General features: G+C 50.5%; 1 protein-coding gene across 3 annotated transcripts; it reads right to left on the reverse strand.

Annotated features, from left to right (window-relative positions):
• Positions 1–3,862: 3,862 nt before the first annotated feature.
• Positions 3,863–25,370, reverse strand: UBE3B (ubiquitin protein ligase E3B). 3 transcript variants are annotated; one of them, XM_080559286.1, is made up of 27 exons: positions 25,233–25,370; positions 24,453–24,622; positions 24,248–24,368; positions 23,092–23,151; positions 22,645–22,749; positions 22,437–22,533; positions 21,811–21,896; positions 21,054–21,136; positions 20,240–20,345; positions 19,446–19,566; positions 18,921–19,098; positions 18,371–18,540; positions 17,469–17,636; positions 16,608–16,779; positions 15,728–15,846; positions 15,044–15,158; positions 14,509–14,608; positions 13,790–13,909; positions 13,280–13,456; positions 13,081–13,191; positions 12,629–12,766; positions 12,139–12,204; positions 10,320–10,378; positions 8,131–8,313; positions 7,681–7,792; positions 7,218–7,310; positions 3,863–6,761 (listed from the first exon to the last, which is right to left on the reverse strand). In XM_080559286.1, exons 2-27 carry the CDS (start codon positions 24,611–24,613, stop codon positions 6,570–6,572), a joined length of 3,213 nt encoding a protein of 1,070 aa, XP_080415412.1. In that variant the 5' UTR covers positions 24,614–24,622; positions 25,233–25,370; the 3' UTR covers positions 3,863–6,569. The 3 variants fall into 3 exon arrangements, with proteins under 3 accessions (XP_080415412.1, XP_080415411.1, XP_080415413.1); XM_080559285.1 differs by lacking the exon at positions 25,233–25,370 and adding an exon at positions 25,005–25,218; XM_080559287.1 differs by lacking the exon at positions 25,233–25,370 and adding an exon at positions 24,940–24,961.
• Between the last annotated feature and the right edge of the window lie 26 nt (positions 25,371–25,396).

A 25,396-nucleotide genomic window follows, 5' to 3' on the forward strand; every position in this document is an offset into this window, starting at 1 on the left:
GGGTGTCCCAAAGCTTGGGGAATCTGGCTGCAAACACCACGATAAAATGCGGTGCTTCCAGCAGAGAAGACATCCTGTCGCAGAGCTCACCTAGGGCAGCTGAGCACTTCATCTTTCAGAACAGCTGCACGTTTTGCTGTTTCTTTTTTTTTTTACCGTTTCTTATCATTTTCAGTAAATTCAAGTGTATCAATTTACATGATACAAGCTTAGCAGCCCAATCTTCTAACAGCAAGCCAAAGGCACCTCCAAGTAAATTGACAGAGCAAGCTAACTAAAATTCAGAGATCTCAGACTCGCTGTTGGAAGCTTTTCCAGCTTCCTGATGGGTTGGACTGCCAAAAAACCTGGTACGTAAACAAGTGCGTTACAGCCAGCTGAACGAGTTAACGCCTTGCTACCCACGTCGTAGGTAGAGCAGCCAGACGACTACAGTCTATGCAGTTAAAAGCCCAAGTCTCTTACAGCTCACAAGTACAATCTGCCTCACACGCGTTCTTCCACATGGGTTTAGGTTGTCCCTTCCTTGGGTGGAGGAGCATCAGAGAAAAGGGGGCTATAAGGCGATCACACAGGCTAAGAGCGCTCGTTTCGCACCAAGAGCGCGACTGTTGGTGGTGGGAGCTCTTAACTCACGCAGCTTCCCCTGTTCAATTATTTAAGCAGGAACAACTTCAAAGTTGCTCCCCAAAAGTCTCTGGCTTTTGTGTTAACTTTTTAATCAGAGTGGGGTCAGAGTGAAGAATGCCCAGCGCTAATAGATACCGCTGGCTCATTATTCACCCTTTTTTTTTTAACGCGTATTTCATGGCTATTGTTAATGCACATTTTTCACAGAGTAATTTTCCAAGCCTTAGCCTGTAACACATCCCAATGACAAATGCTCTTGATTTGGACTGTACCGTCAGCTGCAATGTCACATCAGACATTTTCTCAATGCCTGCTCCAGACAGGCCATCCAGTTTTATGATAGCTCTGTCTCAGTGATCACTATTGAACCTTAAGAATCCAGAGGCTTTTCAAGTTTAATTGAATAAAATTCTTAGCAATATAAATTCTTCATGAATGCTATATAAATCAGCTCCAGGATGGATTTATAGTATTTTCTTTTTTTTCCAGCTGGGGGGAAGAAATCTCACTACTGTTTTGGGACCAAAGCTAGTATTGTTTTGAGTGCAAGGAGGAATAAATTTAGCTACCGCACTTTTATACGATGTAGAGATTAAATTTATTAGAGTTCACTCAGCTTCCAGCTCGCCCCCTCTCGCTTTCTACCCAAACAGCCCCGTGCAATTGTTTCAGCACAGCCGAAGCCGGGGGGGGGCTGGTGTCTGGGGTGCCCCCGTTGCCCTGGGTAAGCAGGCACAGCGGGCCAGCGCCTGAATTTAGGCACAAGCGAGGTTCAGGCTGAGAGCGGTCCCAGCCCCAGGCGGCTGCAGCTCAGCAGAGCAGAGCTCCCCCGGGGCCACGCTTGGCCCTTTGCAACTTCACAGCCTGCGGCGCTCGCCTGCTGCTTCCACAGCGTGTAGCGCAGCCCTGGCTGGATAAAAGGGACGCCTCTGTCCCAAACGCTGCCCCCTGACAAGGGAACTGCTGGCCATAATGCTGCAGAAAGGCTTGGGTCCCCAGGCTCCCCGGGGCCACTGGGATGGAAGCAGGGACATTTTGCACCAAGCTCCCCAAAAAAGTTCCAGTGCGGCTGAGCTGGCATCTGCTAACGCTCAGGGAGGAGCGCGCAGCAATGCATCAGAGCCTAGCAAGAGAGCGGACAGGTGAACAAAGCAGGAGTGAGAATTAAGTACAAGCTTTAAAACGAGCAAAGCCCCAGTGCTGTGGGTTAGCAGTTGTTTTCCCGAGTCCTTTGTCCCCACCTAGCAAATCCAGCTGTACAACACAGGGATTCCGGTGCCTGCACCTCATTAATATAACGGGAGGAAGGCAGATGCTTTGTCCGTGCTGACCGTATGCAGAGCCCAGACACATTCCTGCCTAGCAGGGTGCCTTATTTATGATTATGTTGGATCTGCCAGCGCAGACATATGTTGGTAAGGGTCGTTTATTCTTGTTTGTAAAATGTATGGCTGCTCCTAGCTTACGCACTGTCAAAACTGGAAGAACTGGCCCCAAAATCTCTTGCTGCATGATTGGATCAGACGCCTGTACATCTGTTAACGCTGTAGGAGCTGTAAAATGAAATAAGTTTCACTATAAGTCAAGCACCTCGATTACTGCCACAATGTGTAAGCAGCAGAGCCGGCTGCTGCTCTTGCAGAAATGACACAAACATACATTTTGCCAAGCTGTATGTAAATTTATACAAGGCAGCATTTGCTCTGCTAGCACAGAGGAGGGAGGGCTGGTATGTAAGTGGGCCCCCACCCCGACAGGAGGTGCAGGGGCTACATCCGAAAAGGAAGCCAAAAAGCCAGGGGCCAGCAGCGGTCCCGCACTGCTCCTGCCAGGCCGGAGGACCACAAGGACCAGAAGGACCACAGGCCAAGTCCTCGGCAGTCGCGGGCCCCTGAAACACTCATTTTGCCTGGAACAAAATCCCTCCCTGCCCAAACAGCAGTTTTACAGCACCCCCGGTAAGAGGCACAGTCCCTGCATGAGGCAGAAGCAGACTCGGCCCTGGCTGTGTTGCAGAAATCCATCCTGCTCTCCCACCTCCGCAGCAGCCTGACCGCTCAGCACCAGCACGGGTCCCTAACGGGCTGCAGGAGCTGGTGCGCGTCTCAGTAAGTGCGAGCAACCAGAAAACCGAGCTGCAGGACTACTGAGCTGCAGGACTGCTTTGTCTCGTGCCGCTCGGTGCCGCAGGGCACGTCCTCCCCCTCCATCCCAACACGCAGCCAGCCCCTGCCCAGCGCACGGCCACGAGCGTATCGAGGGAAGGACTACTGGCCTGCAGCGGGTCAGGGACGTGGCACGGTCCTGGCGTGCACGGAGCCAGCCCCAGCAAGCTCCCCGCTTGCTGGCTCACCACGCAGCGACGGCGGAGCAGGCATTTTGCAGGCCTGGCTGTCTCTTGCCAGCTTTCTGCCTTTGCAGCATCTGCTGTGGGGTTTCTTTTTGCTGTTTTTTGACGGCACCATATGCCTCGGTGTCAAAACAATGGTGCTTGCGCACTGACTGGGAGCCCTCTTCCACGCTCCCGCCGAGCGCCCTCTCCCCAGCCGAGCCGAGTGCCCGTGGGGCTGCCCCGAGCGCCGCGGTCCCGGCCGGGGAGCGGGGTCGTCAGCACGGCGAGACCTGGCTTGGGGGGGGGCACAACGTGGGGCTCTGAAGCTGGTAAGCGAAGGGCTGCACTGCCACGTACGTACCCACCTGAACGCGGAGGGGAAGCTGGACCTGCGGCGACAGGCGCAGCTCCGCACTCCTGCAAGGAAGCGTTCCCAGAGCCAGGCGAGGGGAAAAGCCCGATGCGAAGGGCCCCACACGGGAAAAACAGCAGGGGCTTCCAGCCCAGCTCCCTTTACCCCTACCTCCAAGAAGCACCTCTGCTCTCCTGAAGGTACCGAGGACCCAACTCACAGCACCCTGTGGACCAAACGGCGTTTCTCCAAGCACCTTCTAAGACCCAAGGACAAATCCTGCTCGGAACAACCCTGCCAGGTCCCTCCAGGCTCAGAGCTGTTCTCATCGCCACCAGTAGCACCCCAAGAGCCCACCTCAGGGCTACCCGAGCGCATGAGAGGATCCAGCCCGACAAAAGGGACGTCCAAGTGACAGCAGCCTCCACCTGCTGGCAGAGTATCAACGCCCCAAAGCTCTGCTCCCACCTCTGCCGTGCGCCCTGAGCAGGAGCACCACACGCAGCGGTTTCCCTGCCCCTAGGGGAAGGAAGAAGAGACGTCCGGTCATCTTACTCATACCAGGTTTATTTTTCTCTTCCCTGCGTTTCTTATCCAAGGGATGTACCAAAGGCTCCACCAGCAGCGAGTCTTCCGTAGAAAAAATAGTCATCAATCTCCCACGGCAGAGCCACCCTGCCCTGCAAGCAGCGGCGCAGGCAGGGACCAGACACGCTCACAGCCCTCTGCTACGGGAAAAACGTGTTAAAGCCTCTCCGTCAGCCAGGAGCCAGCTACTCAGGAGAAATATCCTTGTGCACGCGGCCACCGGGGCATTTACCAGACGATCACGTTTTATACGCCAGCTATAAAATCGGATGTGGTGTCTTGTAGTGCAATAATTCCGGGTTCGGAGGGACCTAGCAAAGGCTGCGCTAAGATCTCTTCTAGGAACTGTGCTCCTGAGGAATAAGGGGGAAAGGGGAGCAAAGCTTTCACCTCACTGCGCTCAACGAAACGTCTCATCGAACAGTCATTGTGCTCTATTTAGTCACTGCGTTCTCCTACAAGAGGGATCTTGTGTAAGATTTCAAACTATGAATGGTGCAACCCAGAGCCTAAACCTCTCAACTACACAATCAACAGCAGCTTAATGCCGAAACGCTATGGAAAAACAAACAAAAAACCCTAACCAAATTATTTTTACTATCGACTTTAGCTTCTCTGGACTTCGTCCAGTACCTTGAGTTCTCTGAACGCAGACATTCCTGCCCTCACCAACGCTTCCAATCACCCCTGCTTAGTATTACCGAGACGACTCAGAAAAAGGCCCCCAACGTCGCTTCCAGCCATTGATTTAAAAATTAAAAAAATAAAAAATAATAAAATTCTTTCTTTCTTTCTGAAACTCTGCTAAAGCCAGACAGAACAGAGAAGGACGAAGCGAAGGGCATTTCTTTCCTCTCGGCTGAACGTTGCCAAGTATTTTCTGGGTCTGCTCGAAACGCGAACACGCGGCGGGCAACAGGGCCTCTTCCAAAGAGCCCAGGGAACCTTCCCCGCGAGGACAGGGATGCAAATCCCCGCTAGACGGACCAAGGCAAGGCAGAGGACGAGGCAGGGTACGTCAGCCTCGCACCAAGCGGCTGCTGCGAGCCGACTCGTGCAGCGCGGAGGGGCCAGAGCGCAGGGCGAGAGCCGCCAGCGCCCCAGGAAAGGGACGAGGGGGGAGGCAGGCCAGCGGAGCTACCGGCAGCCTCCGAGTTTGGTTTTGTTAGTGAGCGGTGACAGAGGAAAGGGGGAAGGCGGCGGCTGGTTTTTAATCCTGTCCCAGAGCAGGAGGATGTGCGTGGCTTTCCTTTCTGCCAGAACCCAGCAAGGCCCGAGCGGCCCAGCAAGCAGTGCTCCCACCGGGCCTGAGGCAGGGCCTGCAGCAGCACAAGGGAGCCAGGCTGGGAAGCTGCAGACGCTGTACGAATGAGGCTCCGGACTTCGTTAGAAACAGCAGGAAGGGTCCACCCCTTCCCAACACACACACACATGCACACACCCCCACACGCTCACGCTGTCCCGAAATGCAACGTCCTGAAATTCACGACCACCTGAAAAAGCTGCCTGCTCCAGGCAAGCAGCGGCTGGAAAAGTAAGGCCAGAAAGAGACAAAGCAACCAAAATAAAGACTTTGGCAACAAAGTGAATGTGGCTGTGACACAGAGGCCAAGTCTGAGTCCGCAACAGTGCCTCTCCCTAACCAAAGAGACTGCAGACAAAGTGAAACTTCTGTCCCAGTAGGAGGAATTTTGCCAGGGGAGGTTTCCAGAGGACTCTCGGCGGCCCCACAAGTTCCCCTTCCAGAGAGAGCAGGGGGCACCTGCCCCACCGCAGCACTCTGCTGGGGAGCGAGGGCTGCCCGAGCTGTGCGCCAGCTCCCGAACTCTGGAAGCTAAATAAAATTAAACCTCTTCTGCTCCCAAGCAAATTCTGACAACAACTCCTTTCGTCCAAATCGCGGGCTTTAGCAAGGGCTTGGCAGAGGCACAGCTGGCTCAGCACGCTGACCCCCGCGCCTGCTGCTTGAGCTCTTAACCTACAGCACTCCGAAGCCTTCCTGAGAGTGGCAGGGTCCATCTGCTCGCATTTAACCTGCTGCTTCTTGAGCCTGCACTAGCGGTTCATTCTCGAGACGAATGCAAGGGCCTTGCACAGAGCAAGGGTGTCGGGAAGCCCCCCCCCCAGTACCTGACCTGAGTAAAGAGTGCCTGTTTGTGGCACATCCAGTGCTGCTGCCTCGTGCTCGTCTCCTTGGGGGCTCAGTCCCGTTTCTGCCCTTGTGCAGCTTTTCACTGACTGACTTCCACCCAGTAAGAAACTGGACCAGCTCCTGGGAAAGGAAAAAAGAAACGGTCCCCTGCGGCTGCTGCCCAGCCTGCCCAGCCTGCTGGGGGTATCGCAGTCACTGATCTGACTGGCACTTTTAACGCTCCTTTTATGCTCCCCCGGGGTTTGCTTTTAAAGATGATTTACGTGGGTGTCAAGTGAAGTGTATTGGGGCAGGCCCATCACCTCCTTCATCCTGGAGAAGTGCCCAGGAAGAGCCAGCCCTGTCTAGCCCAGCAGCTCTTCCCTGTAAACCTCTACTATCAGCTGCACCTCTCCGGCCTCCGAGCGAGCAGCCAGCTCCCGCAGGGCTGATCCACTCTGCGCGTGAAGGCCTCCACCTCCAGCAGCAGTCAGCAGCTCTGAGAGCCCCTGTCGTGGAGTCCAGGGCCGCGGCAACTAGGACAGCTCAAAGCCAGTGTTCATGCTGATGGCGTAGCGCAGCTTCTCCCGCAGGATGCTCTTCTTGCTGTAGTTGGGAAGCTTGAGGAGGTTGAAACAGGTAGAGGAGGTCGGGAGCCGCCCGCCCGGCTCTTTCTTGCGGATGGTGAAGAAGCCCCGCAGCACACTGCCCAGCGTGTCCCCGGTGTCCTGCAACGGGGTAGAAATGCTGAGCTCATCCTGGCTACACACAGGTGCCAACACAAAGCCCATCTGCTGGGAACAGGGAGAATCAAACCCCAAAGCCCTGCTCCCCACAGCAGCTAGAAACGAGCTTCTCTTTTAACTTCAAGTGCCATTACACACACAGGGTCCCTTTGCTGGGTGCAGAAGAGGATCAGCGGCACAGGGGGGTCACGTGCGAGGAGAAAACATAACCCCGCAGACAAGCAATAGGAGCCCAATTGCTGCTGTGCGTGGGAGAAGGGGGGTGCAGCCATGAGCATCCTATTAGTGGAAGGCTGCTTTCACCTCCCCCCGTGGAGCACGTATCTTTGTGGTTTAGTTTCCTGGTCAGACAGAGGAGATGAGGAGGCCGGGCAGGGAAAGAGGCCTGCCAGAGGAGAGGCAGGGAATGCACGGGACACGAGCGAGCAGGCTGCCTACCTGATCGTCAGAGACTTCCACGCAGCGGATGGAAAACGGAGGCTTGAGGTAGGCAAAGCCCAGAAGTGGAGGCCTCGAGCAGCTGGTAACGAACTGCAAAAGTGATGGACAGTGAAAGACAGCGGCAGCGCGAGCAGCCGGGCTCCCACGGACACGTGGCTAATGCAGTCGCAGTGAACGGCTGCTTGGGCCGGCATCTGAGCACCCCGCGGTACAACGCTGCCGAGCTTCGGTGCTCCGCTAGCCTTTGAAAACCGCCGTCTCTGCAGGACTGTTCGTGGCAGCGCGAGGGCATTTATGGGAACTTTGCTCCCAGGGCTGCCCCTCTGCTCGCCCAGGGGAGCAGGGTGGGGATTTTAAGGCATTAAGCATTCTGATACTCCTGTTAGGGCAGAAAACAGGCTGGAACAGCACTGGCCCGACCACCCCGAGTTCCAAGTTGGGCTGAAATGGCCGCATTTACCTTGAGAAACATCGCTCTCTCCTCAGGGCTGAAGTCATTGGCTAGGATGTCCCACAACCAGATAATGACCCGGTGACTCCCGTGGAAGCCCCCGTAGTACACCGTGTGTTTTCTGGGGAGAGAAAGGTTGTGACAGGCTCGTGGCCCGCTGCAGCCAGAGCCCCCAGAAAGGGGCTGGATCAGAGAAAAGGGAAGGGCAGAGAGAAATTCTGCTCGCAGGAGCCATTGCATGCCAGCGGAGGAAAAGACCCTTCATGTTCGTTAATACTTTCTCCAAATTAGCTTTAAGGAGCTTGTCCTTCTTTACGTTTGTTTCCATCTGCTCCTCAAATTCCAATTAGGAGGAGCAGGAAGTTGGGAGTCAGTCTCCTGCAGGCCTCCAAATAACTAGGCAATAAACCAGCCTGGTTTGCTGAGCGAGAAAGGCAGCAGACTGAGCTGGCCACTTACTTGAGGTCCTCGAGGTCAATCTCGGCATTGTCACCGGAGATCAGGCGCTGCAGCTCCGGCGCGGAGAACATACGAATCCACTCAGGCTTGATGATCGACCTGAATCCGCTGATGAGCGCCGCTGTCTGACTCTTGATTTGCGTGTGCATGCGGAAGTGAGCCATGAGGTGGATGTAGCTGATCCTGCGGGCAAGAGGCAAGGCGGTGGTGGGGAAACGGAGCAGCAAGAGACACCGCACCTCGCCGGTGTGACACGGGGCTGCCAACCTGCCTCTCCAGCCCACGGGCACTAGCACTGCCTGGAGAGGCATTATTTCTTCTCCTCCAGGGTCCTGCTCTTTATTTAAGCAGGAGGAGCTGTTCCTCTGCCCGGCCTTTTTTCCTTCTGTCTCTGGGCCTGCCTGCTCCTTCCTCAAAGCTCCTTCCCAACCCAGAGACCAGCTGGCCCTGACAGTTAGTTGAATAACCCTGGCTGAACAGCAGCTGACACAGGGGGAGCATGCAGGCAGCTCCTCTCTAAAGGATCAGGCCCCCAGTGACAGGAACTTCTCGAGGTCTGAAAATCAGCTCTCTGGGCTCTGGTACTGCCCGCATTGAAACCCATGGCCGATCAACGTGGTTGTAAGAGGGTATCATTCCTGAGCAAGCCAGTAAGCAGGAATAGTTGGAAGGGAAAGAGCCGACAGATGATTTTGCACAGAGTTTTCCATGGCTCTTTCAGACAAATGCAGCTTAGAAAATAATTTGATACTGCTGTGAGCGGCTACGTAGACAGAAGCAGCACTGTCAATGCCTTACACTAGCCACGTTTTCTATCTTGTTAGAGTCCAACACATTTTAGATGATCCTTAGAACACACGAACTGCTATGCAGTACATGCAAAAGAGGATTCAGCGTCTGCTCACAATCCTTAGAAATACCACGCATATGAAATGCTTTGCTAGTATGAAAACACAGGCCTGTTTTCAGTTCCTCGGGATTAACGAGTCACGCTCTGCAGGGCCTCCACTGGAGCCGGAACTAACACACTAAAAAAACTCCGGAGATTTCCACGTGCATCCCAGGAGTACAGAAGAGGTGCAGTGTTTATTAGCGGGAGGCACCGTCATTCTTCCTCAGCTTACCAACAGTCGGAATAACCGACCCTGCTGTTCATCAGCTCCTAGGCAGACACCACCACAATCACGTCGAGTGGGTTTTCAGCTAGGTAACCTCGCTCTGCCATTAAGAGACAGAACTGTTTCCAGATTGCTTTCACTTATAATACTTCTCCCACTCCCTCTCAACTACCGATTTGTGTGCACATCTGCACAAAAGCTTCAAAGTTTCTGCTGTAAGCGAGCACAGCAACACACAGGACTTTCAACCTCCTCCCTGAGCTGATTTCTGACAAGCCAGAGAGATCCTTTCAAATGCAAACTCCCTGGTCAGAGCTCAAGAGGGAAAAAGACTGGGAAGCTCAGACTGCAAAGCACGCTAACAAAGATAAATCTTCAGGTAGGATCCAGCTTTCACTTGCCATTAGAGAGAACAACCCCCAGATTACCAGTTCAAACACGCATCTGCTTAATAGATATTTTACCCTGCTTTTATGATCACTGAAGGGTATAGAGAAGAAAAAAAAAATGAAGGGAACAAAAAGGTGGGTTTGGTTTTCAGGCTCTGGAGTTGACATTTACGATAACTATCTAAAAGCCGGTTATCTGTGAAAATAGCTACAGGGCTCAGTGTCTCCTCTGATTTCCTGTGTCTAAAGTACGACTGTCGACTACATTTGAATTCAACACTGTCTCTTCTGAAGAACAGTGCTTTATACAACTGCCACATGTTATCATTTTGAGAAGATCTGTCTGCTCCAAGGTGTCTTTGAGCATCTGTGCCCTCTATGTTCACGACTGTGTGCCTGAATTGCTTTGAATCCATCTGTCTGTATCTATCACCATCATTAAATCCTGCAGAATCTCACAGACTGTGTGCCTTTGACCTCAGAAGCACTGTTTCAAGAAATAAATTGTCAATTTTTATTTTGCAAATCGAATTTAATACAATTTCTGCCGATGAACTGTAACCAGTAAATTCTATTAAGATATTTATGGGCTCCTTCTACTCTAATCTATTTCAATTCATTCCAGATGCAAGAATAAAGTATTTTGCAGTGATGACCTTAAAAATCTAATTGCTGTACTTACTTATTTTCATTGGTAACAGGAATGGTCTTCCCTCCAGGAACAAGTTCATGGCAAACAAGCTGAGGGAAGAAACGATTGTATTGCTAATTACTGCCTGGAACCACAATGGAAAGAAATGCCACGCTAAGCTGTTACCTCCCCATAAAACATTTATTTTTACAATAAAACAGTAGGATTTAAAATTTAAGTAATAATCCTGCTTCTGCCTCAAACCAGTTTCACTTAACTATTAACTCGGTAACTGAGCAGCAGGGAACTCCAACTCTCCCACCGGCGGTGCCAGCCCATCTTCGAGGAAGCCTCCTCTCTCGTCTGATCCATCACTGCTGAACCGCACACAAATCAATTCAAAGAGCCCTGGGGGACTGTCGCAAACCCAGAATCCAGAGACAGAACAACCTCAGAGCCTCCGCATGGCCCAGTCTAACAGCCCGATCCGAAGCTATCTGCTCCACGAGTCTCACCTGGGACCACCTGAGTGACAGAGCTCCCCGGAGCTCACTCCCTCAAGCTGGGCACTCAAAACATGAAGCAGAGTGTGCTTAGAAAGCGAGATGGGGGGGGAAGGATCCTTCCTGCCCTGTCGGGCCGAAGCCTGGTGCTCAGCCGACAGCACTGCTCACAGATAACAGCAGGGACCCTCGGGGTGCTTGCTACAGCAACAGTTAGGGCTCATCTACGCACCACCAGAGAGGCAGGAATTCACTGTTCCCATATTCCCATATTCCCAGTGTCCTCTGTGCTTCGTTTCCAGGTGACTTCAAAGGTCAGAATGGAGCCTGGCACAGGGAACAAGCTCAGCTCCCTTGTGCCCAGCACAGCCTCGTACCTAGCAAGGATGGATAAGTGCATTCAGGAACCACAGGGTTACCCCACCCGGCTGCTTCAGGATGGCCAAAGCACAATGCAAACAAGAATCCCCGGGTTTATCCTGAACTTTGGAGTGCTGCAGCCTTCAATGTCTTATTGCTGGGCTCTCATGTGCTGGTTTCTTACTTTGTTTTTAAAGCGGAAAGCATAAAACAATGTTTTTCAACTAGAAAAGAAAAAACCCTGGCACCAGAAAAGTTAAGGGTCAGAGGGCAAACTTTGTTGAAAGAGCTATTCTCTGCCCACGGCTAAATAGTGAACGAAGCCACAGAATCCTACGGCTGAGTTCAGACAACCTCTGAATCTGAGCCAGCCTTTGAGTACAGACATTTTTTTGTAAAAGGAGAGCGGAGCTAAGCCCTAACCGCAATCAAACACGAGGTCATTTATGAGTCAATCTCCTCGAGGTTCTCGGTCAGATGGGGCCACGTACAGCATGCAAGTTACCCACCCAGAATCAGAGTGAAAAGCGCTCTGCGTAGCACAAGTCTGAACAGATTGCCTGTTAGATGCCCAAAACCAGCTATCAGAGAGCTCAGCAGAGAAAAATAGATGCCTTCTGCTGGCCACACAGACGTCAGGTGAGTATCTCTGCCCTACAGACACTAATGAAAGATAGGATACTTCTGCTCAGGGATCAAACCTACTTCTGCTGCTAACTGCTTATATTCACAGCCTGCCACTTCGGGCATCACAGGCTTTCCCACAGCAGCAGGCAGCGATCCTCAGGATCGCTCTCTGTGCTTCTGAGGCTCTTCCTGGAAACATCAGACAGACAGACAAGGGAGACAATCCCTGCAGAAAACAGCAAGGATCTAACCAGGAGCAAGAGGGATTGCCTGAGCCAAGACCGTGCACTCACTATCGGTGTTCATCAACAGATAGCACAGGTGCTGGGAACACAGCAGGGATGAGGTCTATGTAATTAATAAAATTAATAAAAGCCTACCTGACCCATCACATCTTCATCGTAGGACAGCGTTAAGCCCAAGTCACTGATATCACCATCATAACGCTACGGGAACAACAAAGAGAGGGAAAGAAGTTAGTGTTCAGCGGCAGGAACAGCAGCTCTGCATTTCTGTATCACCCTCCCGCTATGTGATCCCTAAAAGGAACTAGGCAAAAAGCACAACAAATACACGACTTGCTCGAAGTTATGGGAGACTGAACAAGATCTGAGGCTAAAACTCGGGAATGACTGATTTCCAGTTCCAAGCTTACACCTTCAGACTCCTTTTTCATCCCTCTTACCCCAGTAAAAACACAGGATCGCTGCATACCAACTTGCTTTGGTATCAGCACGCGGCTCCACTAACACTACTACTTTCAGGGTGTTTCTCAAGGCGATCAGAACCCTAAAGGCATTTGCAAATCTAGTGTTCCTAGCAGCAGCCAGCGGTAAGGGAGTTAAACATCAGGAAAAATAATGCTCAAACCTTAATCGAAGTGAGATTTTTATAGAACTCGGAGTCCAAGGAGGGAAGTTCATCTACGGAGCTGTAGAAGACACTGTGGTGGTGTCCAAGTAGCTGACTCAAGAAGAAGGAAGCAAATGGCACATCCACAACTATTCCCTGCAGACAAGAAGAATGCAGAAGGAAAGTCACTCCGTGTATTTGCTACGTGCAACGTCTTTGGTTACCCAGGAGGCCTGCAGGACAGATTATATGTTGTGGGACAAATGCAGAGATGTAAGACACTGAAATCAGCTAAGAAAGCCACATCCTCTTAAAATCCCTTAGCTATGGAAAGGTGCAAAAAGGCAAACACAAAGGGGAACTCTGTTTCCTTTAAAGAATTACCTTAAGTGGAGAAGGTCATTCTGCCTCTGAACTATTTAGTGCAATACTAACAGTAACAATATCCTAGTGCAGCAGCTTTAGCTCACCTCGTATACAGCCTTCCCAAGCATCTTTCCCACAAACTCAAAGAGCTGCAGGTAGTTCTCATGAATGTAAGATGTTGGGGATGGATACAGCCTCTCATCACCACTGGTTGTCTGCACACAGAGAGAAGAACACAGTGAGCCAGGCTGTTTGTGTTTGCAGCTACTCACAACAGTTAGCATCTGCAACCCCGCAGCGTACCTTGAACAAGTTGAGTGCAGGGTCGAACACCTTTTTTATTATTTCTTCCAGAAACTCTTTGAAGACACCATCTTGATCGATACCAGCCTCATCGACACCCAGATCATTCACAAATTTCACTCTGATCACTCCCTTCATGGCGTTCTGAGAAAGCTGTCGCAGCTGCTCATATCCATCCTACGCAGACCGGAGAGCCACGGGACAAACGTGGTAAGACATGTGAAACACCCACGCAGACGTGCAGCAGAGACAGGGGTACAACACATAAATCTGCATTTGTCATTGCATTTCTGTGTCCCAAACGGCTGGCATTTTTCCTAGTCAAAACTCCAGGTCTGTAGCAGTCTGAACTGAAGTCCAACATTTCCCTCTAGCATTGACTCATCAAAAAGCAGACAGAACTGCCACAGGGTCCCTCAGCACCCACAGAGAAGATAAAAACATATTCACGTCCCTCCCTTGCCAGGCCAAGTTGCTGGCTTGTTGGCTCCTGTGAGCCAAGTCACTCACCTCCAACATCCGTGAGCGGCGGATGGTGATGTGGGTGACGTGAGGTGACGCAGAGCTGGTTTCAACCAGTCCAAGCTTCTCCTTCTCCTTCGTAACCATGTTTCGGAAAAGAAGCACCCTCTAAAAAAGAAAACACGGGTAAGCTTTCACCCACAGGGATCCTCATCCTCCCGTGCAGCAGGGCTCTCAGATGTTCCTGATGCACAGCTACAACTAGCTCTCGACTGTCCTGTCCCCAGGTTGGCCCTATACCATCATCACCTATTCACTAGAAATGGGGAGGATCTGCCTCCTTGTTCCCCAGTGAGGCAGGGAAATTCTTGAAGCCCTGCTTTGGAAGGGACGAGGTCCCGACAATATTGAAAGTAAAAGCACCTTTCCCATCACCACATAAAAATTCATCTTCTCTGCAGATTTGCTGTTTGCAAAAAGACACCGCTCTCTGCGTCCAGACTCTCTCCAAAGCCACACGGTGCACTGCTGGCTGACTTCAGGCAGCTGCCCACACAAATAAGTTCTCTCCCAGTGAAAGAAACCAAGATAGTTTAGAGGAAATGCATGGGCGAGAGCAGGGGAGGGAGGAGAAGACCTTTACTTAACTAGCATTCCAGTCACAAGCTTCACCCCACAAAATGCTCAAGATACATGTCCCTTCCATCCCAGGCTACCCAGGTCACCCTGGCTTTTCAGCCCCCATCCTTTGCCCCTGCCCCACTCACATTCTTGTGGGGAATGACATGCGGGATGTACTGCAGGAGCAGCTGGGCTCGTTTCTTGTCCTTGTCCAGCTCCTGGAAGAGCACGCTGGGTTTGAGGTCCCTTACAAAGAAAGGCACAGATTCAGAGACCCCTGAGAAATGCCCAGGTACAGTAAATAGCTGGGGGTAGGACAGAGATGAAACTCGTAACGACTTCAAAAGTGACTTAAGGGGCTCAGGTGTACACGTCTGAGAAGGCCAGAGCCACGCAGGCCACTGGGTGCTGAGTCCCTTTTCAGAGCATCGCCCTCCACGAGTAGCAGCTTATCACGACACCAGAGAAGAGAAGCACCTCTGCGGAGTATTTAAACACAACAGAAGGGGTATCCTTAAATGCAAGCAACCCAGGGAGCACGTCCAACCTTGCCCTCGCAGGCAGAATGAAAGGCACCCGATGTAAAGGAAGGGTTCCCAAACCACTCTCCCCAAGGGGAGCTGTTGTGCTGGGACTAGCAGAGAGCTGCACAGGACCCTTGCCGCGAGCTGGGACACTTACTTGCGCAACCAGTGGTCCTCAGGAGCAAAACGCCTGCGGCAGTCCCTTTCATACAAGACCATGAGCCAGCCATGGACAGAATGGAACAGCTCCAGCGTCTCTCCTCGGGCATTCTCTGCACAAAAGGAACAAAGCAACAATGCGCAGGAACTGTAGGTAACAGGAGTGTCCAGGAGCAACATGTCCCATGCTGGTAGGAGAGGTGTATTTCTCCTAGCTGCCTTCAGAGGGAAGGAAGAGATTTTGTGCCTCCCAGGAGACAGACGTCCTCTTCTTTGATCAAAGTGAAAAAATCTTAGCTACACGAGGGCCATCTCAGCAAGCTCCAACCAAGCCGTCGCAACAGAAATGGACTATTTCATTCAATTCTGAGCACCGAGCTGTCCCGAAATTATTCCCACATGCAGACTGACACTGACAGCTACAAAGACTCTAGCGAGATGGCAAAAGTCAATATCCCCATCATGTCTGGTAACAAATTCTCACTTGAAATAGACGAGCGCATTGTATTTGGTGCCAAGCATGACAGGGACACCTGGACACCAAAGTGCTGGGACATATTCTCAAGCCACACAATAATATGTTTTTCTTCAAAGCAATTATTAGCAGAAGCTCCATATTCAAAAATTAATGCCATATATTGTTCTAATAGCATCCTCAACTTAGGCTACTGAAAGCACTTACCCACAATTCCATCCCAGATCATCTTAAACACAAAGGAATTCAGAAAAGATGAGATGGTAACAAGCTCCTCCAGTTTGAATGAAATCTGCTCTTCATAGACTTCTATGTCATCAAGAATCCTATCGGAGAAAACAAATGCAAATGTGCAAGTGTCAATTTAACTCCCTTTTGAATTTTTTCATAAAGGCACATTATCCTTTAGCAGCAGCTTATTTCTATGACAACTGACACACACGAGGATCTGAAGTCATAAACAACTAAACCCTATTAACTGATTTTAATTGATATCCGATCCTAACAGAAAACAGCGTGAAAGGTCTGAGATAGAAGCAGGCAGTATTTCATAGTTAAAAGGACTTATGCGCTAGTCCCCAGGAGACCTTTTTCACCATCCAAGCTAAGAAAACTGTCTCGACTGACCAGCAAGGACAATTTTCCACCACCCCTCCCATCCCTTGTGCTGTGCAAGTCAGTGAGCGATACAGCAAGAGTTGCAAACAGAGGCCACGTAAGCTGCAGAGCTTCCTTGCAGCTATACCACCATCAAAAGCTCATCTGGAGTCACCAAGGTACATGCTTTGGACTGATGCAACTGCTGCCCGTAAGCAGCAGAAATGTGTATGTCCCTTCCCTAGCTAGTTCTGCAATATTTTGTCACCACTTCAGCCGGCTGTATATTCCTGAAGCAGCCCAAGGCCGATGGGGGAAGTCCTTTGGAAGCCCTCTCTTCCTCAGGATTGCATTTGAAAAGCCTGCTGCTTTACTCTACCCAGTTATCTTTAAGCAAAGTCAGCAATACATTAACTATTCCTCTTGAAACCTAAGAAGCACGAGAGTTTCACATTACAGATCTAGAGTGCGCCCTCCTCTTGCTACCTACGTGATAAGGTGGCGGGAGCAGTCACAGAAGAGCATCAGCATGGCCAGCAGCCTCTTAGATTCCTCCGTGTCATTATTCAAGCATTCCAAGAAGAGCTTTAACCCGCCCTGTGGTCCCAGCTCACAGATAAAAGCCCACAATTTGGGCAACAGATCGTCCAGGTAGGTGAGGCCTAGCAATGGAAAAATACGAAGCACACTCAGTAAAGCTTTCTCTGCCTGCTTATTTGTGCATACTCAAAGAGAGAAGTGAAACTCGGAGCTGACAGATCCTTTTGCAAAGCAACCCTTTGCTTGAAGGGAACACTGGCATCACATCGGGCTCCCAGGCCTGTCTGTATTAAGAGGAGATGTACAGTCACCAGGAAAGCCAAAAAAAAAAAAAAAAAGGCTTTTTAATGAGGGATTAATTATTTGCATATCTGCAGCCCTCTCCCACTGTGGACTCCTTCCTCCACTCCATCCACCAGACCAAAAGAGCACTCATCTCCTCCTCTACCCGTTTGGAAGACAGGCAATTTGTTCTTAAAACGTATGAAAGCATTCAGTGTTTCCATCACAAAGATTAATATTGCCAGGCTTCTTGAAAACACTGACTCAGTCTCAAGTTTGGTATGGAGTAAGCAAGGTTTCATTATAGGAAAACTTGCTTCAATTTGTATTCTGGAGTGTTAATCCTCGATAAAGAAGTGATGAATGTTATTGATCAGGTGTATGATGCAGGATGGAACAAGCCTTCCACCCAACCAGTCAATAAACCGTTGTCAGTAATAAAACTACCAACAAGTCAACAGAATTTAATAAGAAAAATCTATTTTTTCTCCACTATTAAGCAATTTGAAAAGCACAGATGTGCCCTCACCTGTGAGTATCTGCAGGCGGATCTGCGTTAGGGTTGTGAGAGTGGTCTGGTACAGGACGCAGATACTGCACACCTTCTGCACTTCTGCTGAGTCCACTCGCTTGCCCCCAACAGGCTTGAGAATGTTGCGGACAGACGCAGACTTCTGGAAAGCTCTCTTGAAAAGATCTGGTGACAGAGAAGCACGCGAAACATTGGCTCAGGAGACAGAAGCGCTATTCCAAACCATTTCTCATCCTCAGCCACTTGGCAACCTTGCGGGATTTTAGCAAACTGGGTCACTGCACGGACAGTGGGTTTTGGTAGATTTTTCTCACAGAACGCTGTATAGCTCCCAGCAACACAGAAGAATCTTTTGCTGGGGACATTACTCTGGTGCTTAAAGCCTTACCAGAAATGCAGTAACTAATGAGCCACAGGATCTAGCGCTACGGACAGCAGCTGGAAAATAGCTACCTGTCTTATTCTAAACATGCTGTCTTCTTCTAAATCTGCTTCCGCAGAATCCTCATGCTTCACAGGCCCAGAAGCCAGCTTCACCTCGCTTTTCACGTGGGAAGCTGGCCTCCCCATCTCGCCTCGCAAAGCACTAAGCTATGCAGTAAGCACTTTAGCTACTTGAGCAACAATAAAGAAAAAAACTGCTAAAATAAGCACATATTTTCACAGCACCAAAGTACAAGACTTGCCCCAGGTCACAGAGGCATTGTGAGCTGGAATTACAAATAACTTAGATCATATCCCCACCTAAGCAGCGGCAGCTGCTGCAAGTAATTACTCAAAGCTTTTAGCTTAAGTGGAAAAGTCCAGCTCCTGTGAGACTGGGAGAGAGAAACACACACATGCATGCAGCCCCTCTCCTCCCCAGCATGTAGACACAAAAGCAGCCCTCCAGAACTGACTCTTCATGGGGAGGCTGTTCTGAGGGGAAGCTGGCTGTGCTGGCAGCTGAGCTATTTCCTGATTCTCTAGCAGTTTCTTGCTGAGCACATCACTGAAGAGGATGCGAATCATATGGACTCCCCAGAGATGCTGCAGTTGCTTTGTCAGCAGAGGCATGGACTCATTCAGTCTGAAAGACAAGCCAGAGAGAGATGTGAAAAGGCAGGCTGGTATAAAACACCAGTGATGCTCTGATACACTTAGCTCACAGCCAGAATGGAGCACGAACCCACCCTGCAGATGGTCCTCAACGGAAAAAACAATGTACAGGTCCTATACCAAGCGTGCCAGCACGGCCACTGTTACCAGTCTGACCATACTAATTGAATTTCCTCATGTAATCATTTGTGTATGAATGAGACGGTTTAAATTGTGCAGACATAACCTGAAATAGCTGAGAAGTTATTCTGGATACGGTCACACTGTTCATCTCAAATCATAAAGCACTTTGCAGCTTATAAATAAATAGAAGCTTAAACCGTCTATCACCATAAGGTTGTCTTTACTTACCCGTAATCCACAGTCTGTGAAAACCAGCCCAGAACAGGATGCCAGTGGGTGAGATTGGATTTCTTTTGGGAAACGTACTTCTGGCAGTAGGAGAGCATGTGAATGAGCACACCCACAAAATGAGCTGTCTCCTCCTCAAGAACTTTATCATTCAAGGAGCCCAAGAACACAAGATTACCTGGCAGAACAACCAGTACAGCAAAACTTAAAAAGAGGCACAGACACTGCAGGACAGCGGTTACAGATAAAAGAGACAAAAAGAACTCGCAACGATTTTCAAGTCCACAAAAGGATTACCGATAAAAAATTACTGTTAGAGGCTACCCTACAGGAAGCCATTTCTATCACATCAACCACTAAGGTGGTGCATCCCCCTTTGGCATTCTCTTGCAGCCTTCTCATCTGTAACTATCTAAACAAGGGTAAAATTTGGTGAATTGGAGGCAGATCTGACCCATGGAGAATGAAGATGCGAGTCAAGACTCTCTTCCAAGCACAGAAGAAGGACGTCTTACAGGTGCTTACCCAACAAACACAGAGTGTGACTTCCTTCTAAGCACACGCAGACATCTCGGCACTGCACTTCACGGCTTAAGAACAGGATGAACTTGCGGAAAAGCTCATGAGATTCTATCACTGCCAGACGCTGAAATACAGAATTTAACTGCAGGTGAGGCTGAGAAGCACCACACAACAACCACAGCTCATCTGCTGTCAGCAATTCGGACTTACTTGCCTTTCCAGATAAATCAGAAAGTTAAAACTGTTGAAGAGAGTAAGTCCTTGACACGAAGCTGGTCTAAGAAATGAAAAACTTTGCAGCTGAACAGGCCACCTTCTAGTTATAAACAGACTTTCAACTGTCTGCAAGAGCACAGAATGCCCATTTTGCGCAACAATTGCTGTCTGCACCAAGCTATGCAGAGGAGCAGACACGTTTAATTAATTAGAGGACAGCCTGCTAGCTCCCATCAGAGATCCTCTGCCATGCAACAGACTGATTTCTATTTTGCCTCTGCCTACAATTACAGAAATGGAAGAATAATGACATGCAAAAATTCAAGCTGTGTGTCACATATTTCTTTATCTTCGTTTTATTTATTTATTTGAGGACAGTTCAGTCCATCACCTCACTAGTGTTAATAACTCCTGTGGTATTAGAAGCCCGGAGCATGTGGAGGGATCAAGCACTTCCTCAGCAGAGCTTGAAATTGGAAAAGAAATGCCAATGTTCTGTTCTAAGAGCTGATAAAATGGAATAGCAAGTGGCCCTGTGTGATATTCAGTGGATTTTTGGTACTGTTACCTCACCCACTTACCTCAGGTGTTAGAGTAGCGAGATGAGTCATTATAGCAGGCACAGACATGATATGGATCAGAAACGACCTCAACAGATTGTCTGAAAATTGTGCAGCAATCACAGGTCTACAGAGAGAAAAATACTTCAGTGCAAGGTATCTGACCTAGCAAAGTAAGAAGCAGTCTTTCTAACAGAGCCGTTCAGGACTGGCTTCTGATTCTACCCTCATCAAGAAGCATGACTGGAAAAGAACGTTCACTTACACTTCTGTTATCACAGCAAGTTCACAAAATTGATCGTGACTCCAGGGAATATGGTAAGTCAATCAGTTCACAGCATAACGCATTTTTACACAGCACATCCACGCAACCCAGAGAGCTATAAATGTTAAGCGGTTCATCTCCTAAGTTTCCCCTCTCCCCACTGCCATGAAGACAGTAATTAAATAATGTTTTCCTTAGGCAGAACTTAGGAGACATATTCAAGAGCTCTCCACAGTAACAGATAAGCGTGCAACAGCAGTTCATCATGAAGGGGCACAACTGCACTTATCCAGAGAGCTCCGCTCCCTTCTGAGGGTTCAGCAGAACGGCAAGCAGATCCTGTAGTCTGAACTGGAACTGCACTCCCAAGTCTAGACTTATGCTAGCACTTATTACTAACTTAATAGCATTCTGACCTGAAAAAGCGATGACAGGAAAGTGAACTATTTGCCTAAAGCAGCTCTTTTATCAGCTCCCAAAGGCACAAAGAGACTGGCACAGAGAGAGGTCTGCAACAGCACAAAATAGCCTTTGGCTGCACATCACCTCAAGCCGCTCTGGCTGCCTTACCGCAATGCGAGGGAGAAGACGGCAGTTAAAGAGCCTTTGGACAAGGATGGTCTGGATCTTGCCAAGCCATTAGTTAGCAAAATCTGGAAGAAAACAAACAAACAAAAAAACTTGCAGTCCTCAGATAAAAGATTATAACCGTTTGTGAAAGACGCTGCGTTCGTTTTCAGAGCAGGGAAAGAACACCAAAAAAAATGAAAAAGGACTACTAGATATTTGGCCAAAACCAAAAGGTTCAGGTTAATAACTGCATATAGAGAAACTGCATTCAAATCAGGCAGCCTGCGGTTCTTATTTCTCTAGGAACTGTACTCAGAAGATTCCCAGGCCTTTTAAAATGAACAGGCAATGCTCACAGCTGCTTTTAGTATCATTCCAATTTAAAGGATTAAGTAGAACGACATCAGCTCCTTTCCCCAACAGGACAGCACACAACCCAAATCCATACAGTAAGTCAGCGGCAAAGTTAGGAAAAACATTCAAAAGTCTGTGCTCTTGTTATAAGACAATGAAGTAGCATTTAGATTTGGCAGTAGAGACAAAAGGCAGACGATGTATTCGGGCTCGATAGGGAGACTCTGCTCTGCCGCTCTGAAGAAAAGTATGCCCACACAGATCACCAGTGCTCCCCACCCACCCTCTCCCTGACAAACCAGCACCCAGAGATCACAAAAGCTTCCTCAGAGCATGGACTGCAGCACGAGACTGGGGCTTGTTCGGAATAAAGCGAAGACAATTGTAGGTGCCCGAGACTGACCTGCAGCACAGAATAAAATCCCTTCTGGTTGAGGTGCCCCATGATGTTAGCGCAGATGTGGTTCATGGCAGGACGCAGGGTTTCACCTTCCGGGTTAAAACAGCGACGTTACTAAACCAGTATCACAGTTGCACAGCTTATTAAAACTTACAGAAAAAACTCTTACAAACTATGAATTGATGCGTCAGTTCACGAGCCCTTCTTGCACAACTTCCTTGCCCTTATGTGCAAAAGGACCATTTTAGCAGCGCTTCACATCAAGTCTTGGTAAAATGGAACATTTAAGCTATAAGAGCCGCATTTCCTCGCTATACTTGTTTACTTTTTCTCTGTATTTCCTCCACAAACACAGAGTTAAATGCACATCCCTTTATCCTCTGAGCAATTCTGGTGAGTGAGACTCTGGAGACCTATAAAAACCTTGCAACAGCTGTTGCTGTTCTAAGGGAAGTAGCCTCCTTCATCTCAAAGGAATCCTTACTGCCATTCCATGCTTTGTGCAAGCACAGGCATAGCAACTCTTTGTGGTAAGCATGGGGAGAAGGCAGGTGCAGAAACAGGATTCAGGAGACTGCAAAAACAAGCCCCAGATCAGCGCCTTAAGATACTGAACTGGGTACACCGACCTTTTCCCCGAAGGATTTTCCAGGTAGAAGTGTCTGTGAAGGTGACGAGCATCGTGAGGTGCAAATTGACCAGCCTGGAGTCCTGTAAGATGTCAGGCTGCAAAAAGAAGCACCAGCATTAATAAACCTAATCACCTCTGTGACAAATTGGAATTGTTAGATGCAGGCAGACAAAAACGCAAGGAAAATGTTGTTTTTTTTTTTTTACCTTAAGCTGCTTGAGAAATTCACAGCAGAACCACAAAATGTCCTTGATCTGTTTGATCCATAAGAGCGTGAGGTCTTTGGAGAGCGCCAGGGACACGTACCACACCTGAGGCAGGCAGGATACGAACGGGAGCAGCGATCAGTGTTTGTGCTGCTGACGGGCTAAATACGTTACCAGGAAGCTCTGCAACAAAACCACCTCCTCGGAGCCCCGCTGAACCCAGCGGCGGCGCCAGGTTATCTCTTTTCCCAGAGAACACTTGGTCAGAGCACACCACCCACCACGGAAGGACGCTGAAAATATTGGAGGGCTAGCGAGGAACCTCTCCCAACAGCCACGATGGAACCTCAGCCATGTTCAGTGGGGGTTTGAAAGTTAAATAATTCCAACACCACCAACGTAAATCCCCACCCACAGAAAAACAAAACAAAACAACGCCCTGCTGACCTTGGGCTCGTTCTCAACATCCATGCTGTTTAGAATACAACGGCACAGCTTTTCGAACCTCTGCAAAAACAGACAGAATAACAAAAGAAGCGACGTTAGTTCTACCTGCAATAGGGGCTATTCTGGAAAAGCACGAGGAACAGCTCAGCAGAGGGAGCAAGGTCTCTACATATGGGCACGGCAAGCGTTCCAGGCACGTTCCCCACGGGCGCTGCTGCTGGCTCCTTCCCCGAGAGCTCATCTACGTGCAGAAGAGCTCTCTCCTTGGCCACGCTGCTCGTAAATAGGAGGAATTCCTCAGCCTTCCCAGTTTGGTATCCAAACTGAGGGGGGTGCCCAGAAACAGAGCGCAAAGAAGCACAGGCCGGTCCCTGGCTCCCAGGGGACTGACCTGCTGGAAGGGGAAGGAGAGGAAGGAGAGGAGACAGATTTCAGCAGTGCACCTCGTTACCGTAACGCAGAACTCCAAACGGATACCAGGCACCTAAAAATCCTGTATGTGGTATTCACGTTTGGTTTTCATGCTGTAAATCCAGAAAGATGCATCTGCGGTACGTGTCCCTTTGTCAACAGGAGGAGTTCATTGGAACAAGGATTTAAAAAGTCACCCACTGCTGCTGCAATTTAAACACAGCCTTTCATTTTTTTCAATTGTTTTCTTTTCAATTAGCCCTCACAGCTTTCTAGGGAAAGAAAAGATCATCATTTCACAGACAGAGGCACTACAGCACAGGGCTTTACCCTGAAGCCACAAATTCAGGGCAAGGCCAGAACAGCAGGTGCAATACGAACAGCCCGCACCCTGCACTATGTCAGGACAGATTTTTGTGGGCTGCCACAACGTGCCTGCCTGGGGAGCTGGCCTAGCTGACAAAATCATGCGGCACAGCTCAATTACCGCTGCTGGCACGGTCACCAGGAAAAACAGTTGTTAAACTATGCCCTGAGTACAGGACCACTACTGAAAAATTCAGGGGTTCTTCTCTTTCAGTCCCGCAGTAAGAGCTCTCCGAGAAGGACCAGGAGGCAGAGATCACGTTTCTGAAGCCAAAAGATACTGCAAGAGCCTACAGGAACACTGGGTAACTATTTAAACAGAGTCAATGTTAACGTATGTCATTGAAAGAAGAAAAGAATGTCGGAGCAGAAACCGTACCTCTTTGTCCTCTTTGTGATTAAAAACAAACAGCAGCTTCCTAGCAATTCTGAAGATGGAAAGCGCGCTCCTTTTGCTCGAGGCGGATTCATTCGCCCCAAAGAAATCCTCCACTTCTCTCCTAGGAAAGGGGGAACACCGACACCGGCGGTTAAACCCCGGCACGCCGCTCTGCTTGAGAGCGGAGGGCAGACATGCCACGCACCTGACCTCCCTCTGCAGGCGGCAGCGGCACAGAAACCTCCTGCCCAGGGCCTGGATCTGGACGGCGGCACGCTCCCGCTCCTTCAGCTCCCTGCGCTCCTCCCGGGCCTGGCGCGCCTTGTCGAGGAACTGGGCTTTGGAGGACTGGCTGGCGCCAAACATTTTCGCAGCCTGTAAAATAAAAGGGAAGGAGAGAAACAAGGAGCGAATTTAAGGCAAGAAGCAGCCAGGGCAGCCAGGGCCGGGGACGAAGCGGGGACGCGCGGAGTGGGGCTGGGGTTAGGGCTGAGCGCCCCCGCTCCCAGCACCTCAGCGGGGCGGCGGCACCCGGCAGCACCGCGGGGCCCGCAAAACAGCGCGGGGCAGAGCCCGGTCACGGCCCCCGGGGCTGCGGGGAGCGGACGCGGAGCTCGGGGTTGGCCTCGGCGCCGGTGCCCAACGCGGGGCGACGGAACTGAAGCGCGGAACGAGCGAGCAAACGGCAGTACCGGCGCCTCCGCAGCTGGAGGGCAGGCCCGGTGCTCCAGCTCCGGGCCCGGCCTAATAAAATCACCTGCACGCGGGAACGGGAGAACGGCAGGGACCGAGCCCACGGGCACCGAGGGGTCCCCGGGAGCGCCCCCGGCCGCAGCCGCTCGCTGCCAGACCTCGTAGGGCCGGGCTCGGGGCTCTGAGGGGCTCTGAGGGGGTCCCCGGCCCCCCCCGGGCCGCCCCCCCCCCTCCCGCCGGTTCCGAGCCCGAGCCCGGCGCCCCGTGCGGCGCCGCGGGGCCGGCCGCCAACCTCGCGCTGCCGCTGCCGTTCCGCCGCGCCGCCGTTCCGCTCCCTCTCTCGCTCCCCACCGCCTACGCCGCGGTGCGGTCGCAGCGGGGCCAAGCGGCTCCGCACTCGGCTCCGCGCCCCGCCGCTGCCCGCTGGGGCCGGGCCGTGAGGCGGCGCGGGGCGGT

The sequence above is a fragment of the Anser brachyrhynchus genome (assembly GCF_964034855.1).
Source record: "Anser brachyrhynchus genome assembly, chromosome: 17".
NCBI classification, from domain to species: Eukaryota; Metazoa; Chordata; class Aves; order Anseriformes; family Anatidae; genus Anser; species Anser brachyrhynchus.